At 50.0% G+C, this 15,349-nt stretch overlaps 1 protein-coding gene across 2 annotated transcripts; it reads left to right on the plus strand.

Annotated features, from left to right (window-relative positions):
- Positions 1-4,397: 4,397 nt before the first annotated feature.
- MRPL48 (mitochondrial ribosomal protein L48) lies at positions 4,398-13,985 on the plus strand. Of its 2 annotated transcripts, XM_075728276.1 has the most exons (8): positions 4,398-4,452; positions 5,977-6,029; positions 6,352-6,389; positions 7,376-7,461; positions 8,261-8,433; positions 10,083-10,185; positions 11,426-11,515; positions 13,732-13,985. In XM_075728276.1, exons 1-8 carry the CDS (start codon positions 4,432-4,434, stop codon positions 13,804-13,806), a joined length of 639 nt encoding a protein of 212 aa, XP_075584391.1. In that variant the 5' UTR covers positions 4,398-4,431; the 3' UTR covers positions 13,807-13,985. The 2 variants fall into 2 exon arrangements, with proteins under 2 accessions (XP_075584391.1, XP_075584398.1); XM_075728283.1 differs by lacking the exon at positions 13,732-13,985 and having other exon boundaries at positions 10,061-10,185; positions 11,426-11,511.
- The last annotated feature ends 1,364 nt before the right edge of the window (positions 13,986-15,349 follow it).

Here is a 15,349-nt window from a genome sequence, read left to right on the forward strand (position 1 = left end):
CACGCTCCTGCAAATAGGGATTCGGGTACCTGGCTGTGAAACGATTCATTAGTCAAAGAAAGGCATGGCAAGGACCGGCAGCTGGGAACTGAAGGCGAGGCACATTCAAATTGGAAAGAAGATCCACGTTTTTAACAGAGAGGGTGCTCAGCCGCCAGAACAAGCTGCCAAGAGCAGCGCTATCTTTGTATCCAGGGAAAATCAAGAGCAGGAGCCTTTATGAGACAGATGCTTTCATCGAATACAGGAGTGATCTGCTTCCATACAGCTGTAAGTCAGCACAAATCTATAGGCTGCAATGCGCAGGAGGCCAAATTACATGATTTAACTGTCCCTTTTGGCCTTAAAATGTATCCGTCTATGATAGATGTCAGAGAAACTCCGCAATGAAGAGACGGACTCGTTTTTCACCGAGACATGTAGGACAACGATGGTCATTGGCAGGGGGATTCCTGCAATATGTTTAGCAGTGACTGCTGTACCCCAAACTCAGTCTGGGGCAACGCTCTGTCCTCAGGCGCATTTTGTGGCTGGCCAAAAGATGAGTCCCCACGAGGGGCAAGAGGGCATTAGGGGGTGTAGCCCCGCTCCATGAGCACACAGCGTTTGAGGTCACGCAACAAGGGGTCATCGTGACCATGACCTGCTCTTAATTGTGGTGCCCGTCACGGCCTCCCCCCCCACAAATGCAGGACCAGCCAGTCCCCCTCCAGTCACAGCAGCCCCTCCTCAAGCATGGAATTTCCTCCAGGGCTTCAAAGTTCACATCTATCAGCAGTCCTGGTTAACAGGGGAGGTCCCTGATGACTGGAGGCTTGCCAACGTGACGCCCATCTACAAGAAGGGCCAGAAGGAGGACCCGGGAAACTACAGGCCTGTCAGCCTGACCTCGGTGCCAGGAAAGATTATGGAGAGGTTCATCCTGAGTGAACTCAACAGGCAAGTGCAGGTCAAGCAGGGGATCAGGCCCAGCCAGCATGGGTTCATGAAAGGCAGGTCCTGCTTGACCAACCTGATCTCCTCTTATGACCTGGTGACCCGCCTGGTAGATGATGGAAAGGCTGTGGATATCATTTACCTGGACTTTAGCAAAGCTTTTGACACCGTCTCGCATAATATTCTCCTTGGGAAGCTGGCAGCTCATGGCTTGGACGGGCGTAGTCTTCACTGGGTAAAAAACTGGTTGGGTGGCCGAGCCCAGAGAGTAGCTGTAAATGGAGTTAAGTCCAGTTGACAGCCGGTCACGAGCGGTGTTCCCCAGGCCTCAGTTTTGGGGCCAGCCTTGTTTAATATCTTTATCGATGATCTGGATGAGGGGATTGAGTGCACCCTCAGTAAGTTTGCAGACGACACCAAACTGGGTGGGAGTGTCGATCTGCTGGAGGGTAGGATGGCCCTGCAGAGGGACCTGGACAGGCTGGACCGATGGGCCGAGGCCAACTGGATGAGATTCAACAAGGCCAAGTGCTGGGTCCTGCACTTGGGTCACAACAACCCCATGCAACGCTACAGACTTGGGGAAGAGTGGCTGGGAAGCTGCCTGGCTGAAAAGGACCTGGGGGTGTTGGTCGACAGCCGGTTGAACATGAGCCAGCAGTGTGCCCAGGTGGCCAAGGCGGCCAACAGCATCCTGGCTTGTGTCAGGAATAGTGTGGCCAGCAGGAGCAGGGAGGTGATTGTTCCCCTGTACTCGGCACTGGTGAGGCCGCACCTGGAATACTGTGTCCAGTTTTGGGCCCCTCAATACAAGAAAGACATTGAGGTGCAGGAGCGTGTTCAGAGAAGGGCAACAAGGCTGGTGAAGGGTCTGGAGCACAGGGCTGATGAGGAGCGTCTGAGGGAACTGGGGTTGTTTAGCTTAGAGAAGAGGAGGCTGAGGGGAGACCTGATCGCTCTCTACAACTACCTGAAAGGAGGGTGTAGTGAGGTGGGTGTTAGTCTCTTCTCCCATGTAGTTAGCGATAGGACGAGAGGAAATGGGCTCAAGCTGCGCCAGGGGAGGTTTAGATTAGAAATTAGGAAAAATTTCTTTATGGAAAGGGTGGTCAAGCATTGGACCAGGCTGCCCAGAGAGGTGGTGGAGTCCCCATCCCTGGAAGTGTTCAAAAAACGGGTAGATGTGGCACTTGGGGACATGGTTTAGTCTAGTCTACCCTTGATTGGTTTAGTGTGGGCTTGGTAGTGTAGGTTGATGGTTGGACTGGATGATCTTAAAGGTCTTTTCCAACCTAAACGATTCTATGATTCTATGATTCTAGGAGAAGAAGCCCAGCTTTCCTGGAACAGGAGTGTTGGTCTTAACGCAGCTCAGACTCCCATAGTGCTCCTTGTTCGAAGTGCCCTGGAGTTATCAAACAAGTGTCATTGCCAGGGTGGCCCTGTCTGGGGCTCGCGAGGCAAGATCAAAGGGCAGGACAACATCCGTTCCACATGAACAGTTTTGTCATGCCTGGGGAATGCCATGAAATCACGGTTCAGAGCTGGGAGCCCGTGTCCTTGCAAAGCGTAGAGAGCAAAGGTGGCGCAGATCCCCTCTGCTTTCTCTGTACGCTGAGCAGGAGCTGGCACAGCCATGCGTGCGGCGCAGAGGCTCTGCTTTTGGGCAAACCTTGTCTTCTCACATTCCTTCTCTCCCCTCCATGCACCAGATCGAAATGGGGATGAACATCTGGGGTGTTAGGTGTGTCGGGAGCTCCAGGCAGTTGGAAATGCAGGACAGGGCCTGGCAGGGTGAATCATGGAGCAGGAATCAAATGCACGAGTCTGGTCTGCAGCAGAGGAGACTAGCCACATCAATGAACGCAGATGAACTGGAGAGAGAAAGTCCATCATGAGCCCTGACAGCTCCAGCCAAAAGCAATTGGAGCAGCAATCAGTCAGCAGAGCTGGAAATCCTGACCCGAAATCAAGCTGCCAGGCAGCTGCTGCCCAGGATGGAGAGCTGTAATATGGGGGCTCAGGGAAACAGGTGGGAACATCTGCCAGGCAAGAAGGGGGAAATTGGGGCCAGGTAGGACAGAAGGGAGTGGGGAAGAGCCTAGGTGAAATGAAGGTTTGTTTTGGAGATAGCCTGGTAGAGAAGAGGAAGGTAGAAGAGGCAGGAAGGGGCAGTTTGCAAAGGGATGGGTTTTCCCGAGCCAACTCGACTACCAGGTCTGGGGGGCACAGGGCCACGCAGCACCCATCTCTTCCCACCCGTCTGCCAGGCACACCCCCTTGCCCCCCTCCACTCCCACTGGGAAACACACACTGCAAATCAGGGAGGTCCCTGTCAGTCCCCCCTTCCTACAGTCTTCCCAATTAAAATGTTGTAGGGAATTGCCTCCAGACAGCGGCTGGGATCAAAGTGCTGGCAGTAAGGCAGGATTCACTTCCGTCCTCAGAGGGAGCAGCCGGCTCCTGAAAGAGGAATTTGTTTTTCCTTCCCCCACAAGCCAAAAGCAGGCCTGCCTTGGGGCGTGAACACCTCATGCTGACACACTCCTTCATTTTCAAGGTCCGTGGCAGCCTGCCAGCACGGACACAGCCAACGGCTGTTGACTGCAGGGTAAGGTCCAGCCCTGCCTCTAGAACTAGAAAAAAACAAACAAACAAACAAAACCCCAACCAAAATAAAAAAACGCTTCGCAGTGCTCATGCCAGGTGGCAAGGCCGAACCAGGCAGCTTTAGTCCCAAACCCTCTGGCCCCACTTCAGCCCTGCATGCCCAGGCCCTGGCCCTACACACCCTCACACCCCACATTCCCGGTGGGGCCTGTCTCCAGGCTGGAGCAGGGACCTGCTGAGCCCCCGCTGAGTCCCTGCCCCGATCCCACAGCCAGCGGGGATAACATGCGCTGACTGAGAGCTCATAAGCGCTGATCACCCGGCCCTGAAACCGGCTGGGCCCCAGGCCGCCCGCCCTCCACCCCCGCTCCCCCTCACAGCGCTCCCGCGCCGCGCTGACATGGCCGCCGCAAGCCACACTCAAGATGGCCGCCGCACCACGCTGGGGATATTCCAGGTGGGCCACACTCAAGATGGCCGCCGCGCAGTGCCTCGATGGACGCGGCGGAAAGCCAATCAGCGTGCGAGGAGGAGGGAGCGGAGGGCGGGCCGCGGCCTAGCAGGGTGCGTGGTGCGGAGCGCAGGGGTGGGTGTGTCGTGCAGCCGCAGCCACGTCGCGCTGCTCCGTGGGGCGGCCCCGGTGGGAAGCAGCTGGGACGAGGTGTCCTCCATTGCCGCTCCCCTCCCCCGGGCCCTACATACCCCCTCTGTCAGGAGACCGGGGCCTTGCGAGCACCGGGGGTTGTCCAAAAGTTCTCTGTGTGTCCCCGGGTGGGCGGAACCCGGGGCGGGAGCCGCGGGCCGCGGGGACCCGGGCGGGGGAGCACCGAGGCGGCGTGGGGGGACGTTTTGAGGGACGGACGCGGCTCCTTCTGAGGCGCAGGGATGAACGCGGCGCTGCCGAAGGTACCGGCGAGTCGCGATGGGCTGTGGGGGGACCTGGTCCTGGTCCCGGGGGGGACGGGGCGGGGACAGGCCTGGCTCTGGGGACAGGAGGGGCAGGCCCGACCCGACCCTGGAACTAGATTTGGCGGGGCGGGGCGGGGGGGGAATTGTGTCTCTTGGAGGGACACAGGCCTGACCTTGATTTAGTGCCCTGATGTACCAGGGCCAGAGACCCCCACGCACACCCCTCCTCAGGCACCCAGGGATCACCCCAGCGACACAGGGTCCCTTATAGCCCCCCCCATCCTGTCACTGCTCTCGGGGACCGGTAGATCCCTGGTCCTCCCTGACCCTCTGGTCACTCTTTGGGGACATTGGTAGTTATCCCCCCGCTCCCTGGTTGGCATGACACAGTTCCTGCCTGCCAGGGTTGTGGTGACAGCCAAGCTCTTTGCTTTGCGCTGCCTTGGTGATGGATGAGCTGCGTTTCTCTCCATCCATGCGGAGCTGGAACAAGCACCAGGGTTGTTCACGTGGCTGTTGTAACCTGGAGGTGGTGGGATGGTGCAAGGGATGAGTATGATCTGTAACTGAGAGGAGGAGGGCCTCCTACCCCGACTTGTTGCATCCTGAAGCAAAGCAAGGGGGTGCAAGAAAAGGTTACCGCAGTCATCGTCTTCCTCCTACTTCATCTCTTTATCTTTCTTTGGGCCTCTCAGTACAAGAAGGACATTGAGGTGCTGGAGCATGTCCAGAGAAGGGTAATGAAGCTGGGGAAGGGTCTGGAGTACAAGGCTGATGGGGAGTGGCTGAGGGAGCTGGGGGTGTTCAGCCTGGAGAAGAGGAGGCTGAGGGGAGACCTGATCGCTCTCTGCAGCTGCCTGACCCGAGGGGGCAGTGAGGTGGGTGTTGGTCTCTTCTCCCAAGCAACAAGTGATAGGACGAGAGGAAATGGCCTCAAAGTGCATCAGGAGAGGTTTAGATTGGATATTAGGAAAAATTTCTTCACAGAAAGGGTAGTCAAGCATTGGACCAGGCTGCCCAGAGAGGTGGTGGAGTCCCCATCCCTGGAGGGGTTCAAAAAATGGGCAGAGGTGGCACTTTGGGACATGGTTTATTGGGCATGGTGGTGTTGGGTTGATGGTTGGACTGATGATCTTAGAGATCCTTTCCAACCTTAGTGATTCCTAGTTTTACTTTCATTCAGAAATAATCCAGCCACCAAGCCAGGAAACATGAACTTAATTATGACTCTGCCCTTAACTGGTTTAGTGGTGGACATGGTAGTGTTAGGTTACTGGTTGGACTGGATGATCTTAAAGGTCTTTTCCAACCTAAATGATTTGATGATTCTTTCCTCTGTGTTGTGGCAATAGTCTGGGGAGTGATGGTGGCTGGAGGCTGTGGAGAGAGTGGGAGGGCTATTGGTATGTTCCAAGGGTCTCAGGTGTTGTTTTGATGGCTGTATTCTGGCAAGTGCTGGTGAAAACTCGCTGAGTATCTGCCATACTGGTTGCATTTTGACCGTGTGGTGGCTCATTGCAGGTGCTGTGCTTGAAGAAGGGAACGTTGCTAAAGCAGGTGTTTGCGCTCAGCAGGTGAGTGTTCTGAAATCAAACCCAGTAAATAAAATGCAGTATAAGACACTTCTGTTGACAGTGTCAGAAAACATACATGAGAAAAAAAAAGTACGTTTTGCCGAGGAAAGTCTATTAATTGTGGAGGGAAGACTTTCAGCTGATATCTGGGAGCTGAAAGGGCTGTACGGTGCGAAGAAGAGAAACTCTCTTTGCCAACGGGATCTGTCTGTGTCTGAGGGACTTGGGGTGTGAGCCTTTGTTCAAGGAGACTGGCCAGATGTGTTGTGTTTCCACAGATGGGTGAAATCAGAGCTTTTAATGATTATCTTGCTTCCTACAGTGCAGCAACACCCAGAGAAAGCCGTCTGTGTGCTGCAGGTAAGGCCTCTTGTTAATCCAATGCAAGGCAAAACTTCATTTACTCAAAATAAATATTACACATTTCAGTGTTTGGGTCTCCTTTGTAATTTTTTTTTTTTTTTTTTTGTTAGCCAATTTTGGGCTGGTTAAATAACCCGAGCAGGTGCTTTTCCACTTCCATATCTTTTTTCTAATGTTTTCTTCTGTTTCCTTGTTCTTGGCTGAGCAGGTATTCCTAGTCATGGTGTTACACCGTGGAATGATGCCAGCCAGATGCTATTTGCTATATTACGGTCCAGGAACTGACTTACACCCCTGTGAGGTCCTACTTTAACATTTATTGAGCTGGTGAAGTCCACTGTTGCAATTTAAAATAGAATTTTATTTTAATGTGGAGGCAAAGTGAGTGGCTGAGTGGCTTAGATCCTTGGTGTTCTGTTTCTCTTTGCTGTTCTGAGCTTTACATATTAAAATGAGGGTTATTGAGGGTTTCATTTTACCCTGGAGAAGGAAGGATAAATAAAAGCCGATGCCATTTTGATTTGGCTTCCTGTCACGTGAATATTTGAACAGGGCTGGATTTAAAATTAAGTGAGGCTCAGATCCATCATAGTAGCATCGCTGCTGTCATGTAAGAGGAGACAGATGTAACATTTCATCAGTATCCTCACCATCCACTGGTGCTGACAAGTCTGTCTTCTTTTTTGTTGTTTGCCTGAGAATTCACCTGGGAAATGAGTTGCCTTTAATCTCTTCCTCCCTTATTTGTTGCTCACCGTAACCAGCTGTGCATTGTAACAGGCTTGCTGCGATGCGCAGGCTGCCTGAGTGAGGCAGAGATCGGCCGAAGCCTTAGCCTGCCTTTGCCTTCTGTCAAAGAACTGAGGACAAATTCTTGCCCCCCAGTGTGGATTTTGGGCTCTCAAAGCACCCGTGTATGTTTGTTAAAAGAAGGGCTGTCTGCCGTTCAGCTGGAAAGATGTTTGCTCTGCTTTGATTTTAAGGTGATGCGTTCGTGAGTTGCTACAGACACTACAAATCCCATCCTGCGCATGGTATTGGGAAGTTTAAATACCTGCTCCCAAAGGAGGTAGGTGTAAGTCCTTTCCAACCTAAATGATTCTATAAGAACTCCCCTTCTGTGCTTGCTTTCAGCTGACCCATCTTTTTACAGTCTGATTTAAATGTTGGTATTATTAATTCCATGGGTAATGAACCATATTAAGAAGGAATAATATAATGGTTTACTGTTACTGTTCTCAGTAGAGGGTGTTATGTTACCTGAAGTACCCGCTCGCAACACCGCATAAATACTTTCTTTTGTCCACTACATTCTTGTTTAAATTAATGAGTAGTTTTGGGAGGGAGGAATCTCTTCCTGATGCTGAATTTAACACTCCAACTTCAAATTATTGCAGAATCTTGTGAGCAGGTCTTATTTGCATTTAAACTTTTTACATTCCCTGAAATTTGGAAGGACGACAATTTTTGTGGAAGGAAGAAACAATAACTCATCTAGCCAGCTGCCTCGAAGGCAGGAACTGAAATAAAAAGCAGTTTGTTTTCTACTCCCTGGTTTCTTCTGGAAGAAATTAATCATGGTATGCATGTATTTTCTGTGTGACTTCTGTGGCGCTGCCATCCAAGAACCAAACTGCTCAACTTGAGAACATCTGTTAAGATAATGTCAGCCCGGTTTTGTAGTCGGGGAGAGTGAGCACAGATGGGCTGTGATGTGTTTGACATAGTTCAGCAAACCTTTGTCAGAGGAGACTACTCTAGCATGGTCTCCTGTGTGGACAAGAGTTACTGCTTTTTATTTCCAGCTTTGTTCAAAACAGATATGCTTTCTATTTTTTCTTTCTTTCTTTTTTTTTTTTTAAATACAGGCTCCAAAGAAGAGGAAGGATAAAGTACAGATGAAAGAGATAAATGTTGGAACCGAATACGAGTATGGAGATGTCAACATCCAAATGACTTCCTATGATATGTGTCTCGTGGAGCATTTTGCTCAGTACGTGCATAAACTCTGCAACCGACTCTCCATTAGAGTGAATGAAAGGTATGAGGAACGCGGCTCTGTTTGTCATCCCTTGCAATCACGTTGCATTAGGCCATGTGAGGCTCGTAGATGATGATACCTTGCAGACAAGGGCGCAGTCTAATCTCTCTAAGATTCTCACAGGTAAATCCAAATCTTCTGTCATCTGCCTGGTGTTCTCTTTCTCTGTGTCTGTAAGGTTTTGGATGCTTTAGTTGTATAAGCAAGGCTGAAATGGCATTGTTCAGGCACTCTGAACAGATCTTAAGTCACAAAATAGCTGTTACTTTTCATTCCTTTGAGAAAAAGGCTTAAGCCTGTAGGTGCTAAGACTGGGAATGTAGGCTTAAGCATTGCTGACTTTTGCTGCTGTTTTTTCTTTATAGTGTTTTATCCAGGCTCTTTCCTCTGTGCATATGTTGCGGAGCAAGCAAGTGGTACTGAATGTACAAACTAGAATGAGCTTAGGAAAACCCCGAAGATTGTGGGAGAGCCACCCACTACTTTAGTTTAGTAGTAGAGGATGCTTCAGTTGCACGCTATATCTCCGAAGCAGGTGTACCCGATAGCAGCTTTGCTGATTTGAGAGTCTGAGGAACACGATGGAGCTCCTCGGTGCCTGCAGTGCATCCGAGGAGCTGTAGTCACTGGAGGAGCACTGCGTTGCCATAAGGAAGTAAGAAAAAAACATAGTGGTGATTATCTGAAACGTGTGTCTTTAACTGTACCTCTGAGTATAAATGCTGCTCGTGCCCATTAAACCTATCAAAATAATTTTCTTAATCGTTTCCACTTTGCTGAACTGTCAGCCGGGGATCTGAAACCCTGTGCCCACAGATCAGTCGCTTGTAGTCTCTCTGTGATGTCTTTTGCCCCAAACAGCACTAAAAACTGACATGTTGGTGACTGATAGGTGTTTGTTTGAAGGAGGATACCCGGCGACACTAAGAAATTACAAATTCTGTCAGCAGCAACGCGCTGGAAAGCATTTGCAGAGCAATCCCACAGCCTGAGGCTGATAGCACCTTCAGTGTAAAGCGTTACTACCTTGTATCGTGCTTGTGCTCTCTGAGGTTGAACTCGGTGTGCAGAGCTCGGTATGTAGAGAAAGAAGTGATTTGCCCTTTAAGAGCAAAAACTGTAGGGTCAAACATGGGCAGTAGGATGTAGCCTGTTGTTACTGATGCTGTGCAAATGGAGATGGGGAGGCTGAGGTCTCGAGTAACACTAACAGGAGGGCAGAATCTGAGCCGGTGCCTGGTCATACTCCTCTGAAATTCAGAGGTGAAAATAATGTCTTTTGAGTGGTATGTTGCAGCAGTGGTTTTTAGCTCCGCTCCCCATGAACAGATTACAAAATAAGTCAGAACTGTTGCTTTAAAGCTCTCCTTCAACTACAGAGAAGTTAAAAGTTCTCTTCTCAGGCTGGTGTTTGTAGCTGAAACAGGTTTTTGCTGGCAGTAGTGTTGCAAGCTTCTCCCTTATCTCTTTCCAGTAAAACACCCGGCTTCTGCTAGTGCTTGATTTGCAAGATACGTTGTTTGCATAATTAATTTCTCATGAAAAGTTAATCTCCTTCCACATTCTCTGCTGCTGGAGGTTGAGTCATTCCTGTAAAGTAGCGCAAATCTATCCTCCCTGTCCTAAGCACTGACCTGTGGTTCCTGCAGCTATGCCATGCCCACCAAAACCAACGAAGTGCTGTTCTTGGAAGAGCGAGGTTCCAAAATGCAGCTGGATGCAGTCCTTACTACCCATCAGAGGGTTGTCCAGGTATGAGCTGGTGTTTGCTGATAGTGCTGCGGCTCTTATGCAGCACCTCCTATCTCGGGCTCTCAGAACCCCTTCACGATTGGAGTTAAGTCCCTTGAACAAATGAAAGGTGTAATTTGTGCGTAAATCGAAGCACAAAGAAGCCTAATTAGATTTACTCACAAAGTAGAAGCAGAGGAGGGATTACTGGATTCTGTATTTTGGCCAGAAGACTTATTATCTATTTTATGCAGAATACTTGATACAAGGGGTAGAAAAGTCACGTTCAAGGATGAATAATTGGACAAACTCGATGAAATGTAAAGATTTCTAAAGGTCCCTTCCATCCCAAAGGATTCTATGAGTCTATCAGGGCCAGCTTCAAAAGTGTACAACTGATCGAGATAAACAGGTATTTCTCCTTCCAAGTGACTTTTTCCTATTTTACAGTGTGTTCCCTTGCTATATGCTAAACCTCTGCTGAATTACATTTTAAACCTAGAGGTAGACTTCTTCCACTGGAGAGAGCTGATGGGTGGTTAACACTGGGGCTTGTAGGTTTGCTGTGGCGGCCTTCGTATTAGTCTCACCTAAATTAAGATCTTCATGCATGGTGAAGTCTCTTTACATGCAGGATTGCACACAGGCAGGGATGGGAAACACAGTGTTCATAGAGAAGAGCTGAAATGAGAGCTTTGGGCCTCAGGGGAGGTTTAGATTGGATATTAGGAGAAATTTCTTCATGGAAAGAGTGGTCAAGCCTTGGAACAGGCTGCCCAGAGAGGTGGTGGAGTCCCCATCCCTGGAGGGGTTCAAAAAACGGGCAGACGTGGCACTTTCGGACACAGTTTATTGGGCATGGGGGTGTTGGGTTGATGGTTGGACTGATGATCTTAGAGGTCCTTTCCAACTTTAGTGATTCCTAGTTTTTATTTTCATTCAAAATAACCCAGCCCCCAAGCCAGGAAACATGAAATTATTCCTCTCCCCTGAATTGGTTTAGTGGCGGCCTCAGCAGTGTTAGGTTACTGGTTGGACTGGATGATCTTAAAGGTCTTTTCCAACCTAAACGATTCAACGATTCTGTGATTCTCTGCTGTATGTGAGAGGTGTGCACACGAAGCAGAGTGTGCTTCTCTAATGAAGTGGTTGACTGCCAGAGGCTCATACTGAAATGGACTCTCTCTCTGTGCCATTAGTATAACGAGTCCATTCTGTCTGTGGTGTTCTGCTCCTGCAGCACTTTTATTTCTCTTTTCAGATCAGCGGTTTGAGTTCAACGTTTGCTCCGATATTCTTGGAAATTATTCAGAGTAATCAGCCCGAAGGTGTCCATCTCCTAGTGAAAGAGGTATGTGTCATTTTACCAATGCCTTTGCATTTAGGAAGCAGATGCATTTAGGATGGGATGGGGCAACCCCCAATATCAATACAGGCTGGGGGATGAAGGGATGGAGAGCAGCCCTGCCAAGAAGGACTTGGGGGTGCTGGGGGATGAAAAGCTGGACATGAGCCAGCAATGTGCGCTGGCAGCCCAGAAAGCCAACCCCATCCTGGGCTGCATCCCCAGCAGCGTGGCCAGCAGGTCGAGGGAGGGGATTCTGCCCCTCTGCTCCGCTCTGGGCAGACCCCACCTGCAGCCCTGCGTCCAGCTCTGGGGCCCTCAGCACAAGGAGGACACGGAGCTGTTGGAGCGGGTCCAGAGGAGGCCACCAAAATGATCCGAGGGCTGGAGCCCCTCTGCTCTGAGGCCAGGCTGGGGGAGTTGGGGTTGTTCAGCCTGGAGAGGAGAAGGCTGCGGGGAGACCTTAGTGCGGCCTTGCAGTGCTGAAAGGGGGACGATAGGAAGAAAGATGGGGAGAATCTTTTTAGCAAGGCCTGTTGTGACAGGACCAAGGAATAATGGATTTGAACTAAAGAAGGATAGATTTAGACTGGATATGAGGAAGAAATTTTTTACGCTGAGGGTGGTCAAGCACTGGCACAGGTTGCCCAGAGAGGCAGTGGAGGCCCCATCCCTGGAAACATTCCAGGCCAGGTTGGACGGGGCTCTGAGCACCCTGATCTGGTTAAAGCTGTCCCTGCTCACTGCAGGGGTTGGGCTGGGTGAGCTCTAAATGTCCCTTTCAACCCAAACCATTCTGTGATTTTATGTGATGTGCGACATGAATTTGCTTTGAAAATACAAGCCTGGTCCTGAGGCTACTGTCTACTCGAGACTTATGGATACCCAGGATCTCCCAGAACCAGGCCCTTGCTTGGTCTATGAAAAACCGTTACCTCTAATTCTTGATGAGTGTTCCATTTTCCATTTAGCCTCCTATAATTAGTGCCACAGAAGGTACCTTCCCAGCCAGTCCTACAGATCTGTAGGAGATGGCAGGTTGCGAGTTGCTTTCCTTTGCTGCCGCAGATTCCCTGCGACTCGGAAGGGAATGCTTTCCTTCAGTGGTGCTTTGCCGCCTCTTACCTGGGAATCACCAGGAACTTCATGGAACAGTTGGTAGCAAAGCTGAGACTGGAAACCCAAACCCTGTGCCCTGTTTTGATGGAATTTGCTCTGGGAGGGGTTCAGCTTGTTTTCTGCAGAAAGGCCCAACAGTTTTCTCAGCACTGAGCACATCAGGACAGAACTCCACTCCCTGGTAGACCAGCCATAAGGAGATACTTAAACTTCTGTCATTTTACATTCAGACAGAACAGTCCCAGGAAGCCCTTTTGGTTTTTTTCCCAGGGCCGAAAGATTTTTGTGCCTTGGAAGGGAAGGCCATACAGTAAACTCAAATATGAAAAGACAGTTGGCTTCTTAACTAAACATTCTTCAAAGGCCACTTATCTCTAGCTCTACAAAACCAGAAGGAATACAGGAGAAGGTCTCTTGAGTCCAGTAATCTTCTCTGCTTTGGTCACAGTCCCGTCTCTGCCTTAGGGCTGCCATTTCCTTTTTTAGTTTTGGCTGATGGCTTTGTCTCTGGAGGGAGAACTGTGACATCGTGCCATTTGCAAAGTCATTGCGGTCTGATGCAAGAAGCCCAGGGGAGAGACCCAAGCTGGCTTCATAAGACTGGCAGTGCAGAAGAGAGATTAAAGCTTTGGGATGCTCTTGCAAAGTTCTGGAGAAAGTGGCAGGTCTCCTCAAGGAAACGTAGATGCTACGGTGATAGGCAGTGGCAGAGTTGGGGCTGCCTGGTCGACTTCTTGAGCACAACGCCGCTGCTCACTCTTCCAAAAGCAGTTAGCCGGGTGAGGAGGAGCCAGCGAGGCTGAATTTTAGAGCCCATGCGGTGACCGAGCATGTGCGTGGCTGCCATGCTCACTTGCTGCCAGAAACTTTCCACCCTCTGTGCTTTACCCCCAGAAGCTGCTCCCGTGGGAGGCTGGATGGAAGAGAGGAGGCTGAGAGCTTTGCCACTGGGGCTTCCCACTCCCTGGGCTCAGCAGACATTGAAGTCTCTTGTTTTTCCACTCTTAAGTGATTCTCTTTGGGAGAGGGTTTGTCTTTCGATTTCAAAAAATACTCAAGAGGTCATTCTGATTTGCTTGGGTCTTTTTCCCCTCCCTTCACAGCACACAGAAGCTGACTTCAAGAGCCGATTAAAGTCTCGACCAGAACTTGAAGAGCTGCTAGCGCAGATGAACTGAGAGGAGGAAGAACGCTCCGTCCATTTCAGAGCCATTTCAGGCTTCTCCTCCGTGGCTGCTCAAGCCTCCAGAAGGGTGACTTCACCAGCACTGTACTGATAATTTGGTGAATTGGAAGCAATTTTCACTGTGGTCAAGCAGCTCGTCTTAATAAAGACAAATGATGTGTTTCTATCTGACTGATTTATGCGCTGAGTGAAGGGGGTCTGCAATGAAATGTGGCTTTTCTCAGTTCTTCCCCCCCATTATTTTTTTTTTCCCCTCCTGCATGTTTTACTCATGGTGTATAAGGATTTCTGCAAGTTTTAGTCTGCAGAAATTTCTGCAAGTTAATAACGCTGTACTGCAACTCTCCCAGATGGTACTGATGGTGGAAGTGATAGTCCTGCTCCTTTTCTTCAGCTGAAGGCTGGAGCAATGCGTTATTCTCGTAGAGCTGCTTAAATCGGAGCTTTGCCAACACGAGTGGAGCCTCAGAGCCCTGGGAGGGTTGGGGATGATCGTCCCCGAGCAGCTGAACAACCGCTGCTTGACAAAAAAAGCCTCAGAGGGCAGAGGCAGGAAGGTTGGAGCTGTGTGGCAGGCAGCGTATGCAAAATTTCTCTTTAATTTCTGATTTGCCTTTCAAGCCGTAAAAGGATAAACGTTCCCCTGGCTCCCTGAAGTCAATCTACTTTTTACAACAGCCGTTTGGAAAGGAAGAAATTACTTTGCGCCTTGAAAGGACAAATCTCCACAGCACAAAGCGGTTTGGGGAATTTCCCAGGCTGGTGCCAGATGTTTTTCCTAGGACCGCTGCTTTTCTCATGATGTGGGACCCAATTTGGCCGGGCTGCTCAGCCGCTTATCACCACCCTGCAACACCCGGAGCCCACGGGAGCTGCGGCTTTTGAGTGCGCGTATGGGTGCTGGGTCAAATGGGTCATGGCACCTGGGTTTTTGCTCTGATCCTCTTTATTTCAAATTCTGAGATCGGGTGCAGGCAGCTGGTTTTATTTAGGCTGGAGCTGAGATGGCACCTGATCACGCCATCCTATTAGGAAGGATATTATTATAGCCTTGTACATTATTATGTGTATATAATTTGAGCCCTGGTTTCATGGGTGCTAAGAGGAGGTTCTGTTCCTGCCCCAAAACTCTCGGTTTGGATTTTTTTTTCCCCCCCTTTCTAAGGATCAGCTCTTTAAAAAGAGGGAAAATAACTCATTTATTAGCACTCTTCCCCCAAACTGGGGCTGCCCAGGCATTGCTCATGGTCCTATGCCGGCTGTAATTTTTTGGCCAGCAGCACCAAAACCCAGCATCTCGGCAGCACCTACCTTCCTGGGAGACAACCTGGAAAGTTTCCCCCTGGCAAAAGCCACGGGTGCCTTTCCCTTTCCAGCCTACAAAAAGCAATTTTATTTTCTTTTTCGTAGTTTAGTTGCTAGGAGGTGGCGTTCAGAGGAGCATCCCACTCCTTAAGATCCCCTTTTTCCTTCATCCCTAATGTTCCTGGGGCTTCCCTCGCTACAAGAAGGACATTGGGGTGCTGGAGCATGGC

The sequence above is a fragment of the Pelecanus crispus genome, chromosome 1 (genome assembly GCF_030463565.1).
Source record: "Pelecanus crispus isolate bPelCri1 chromosome 1, bPelCri1.pri, whole genome shotgun sequence".
NCBI lineage: Eukaryota > Metazoa > Chordata > Aves > Pelecaniformes > Pelecanidae > Pelecanus > Pelecanus crispus.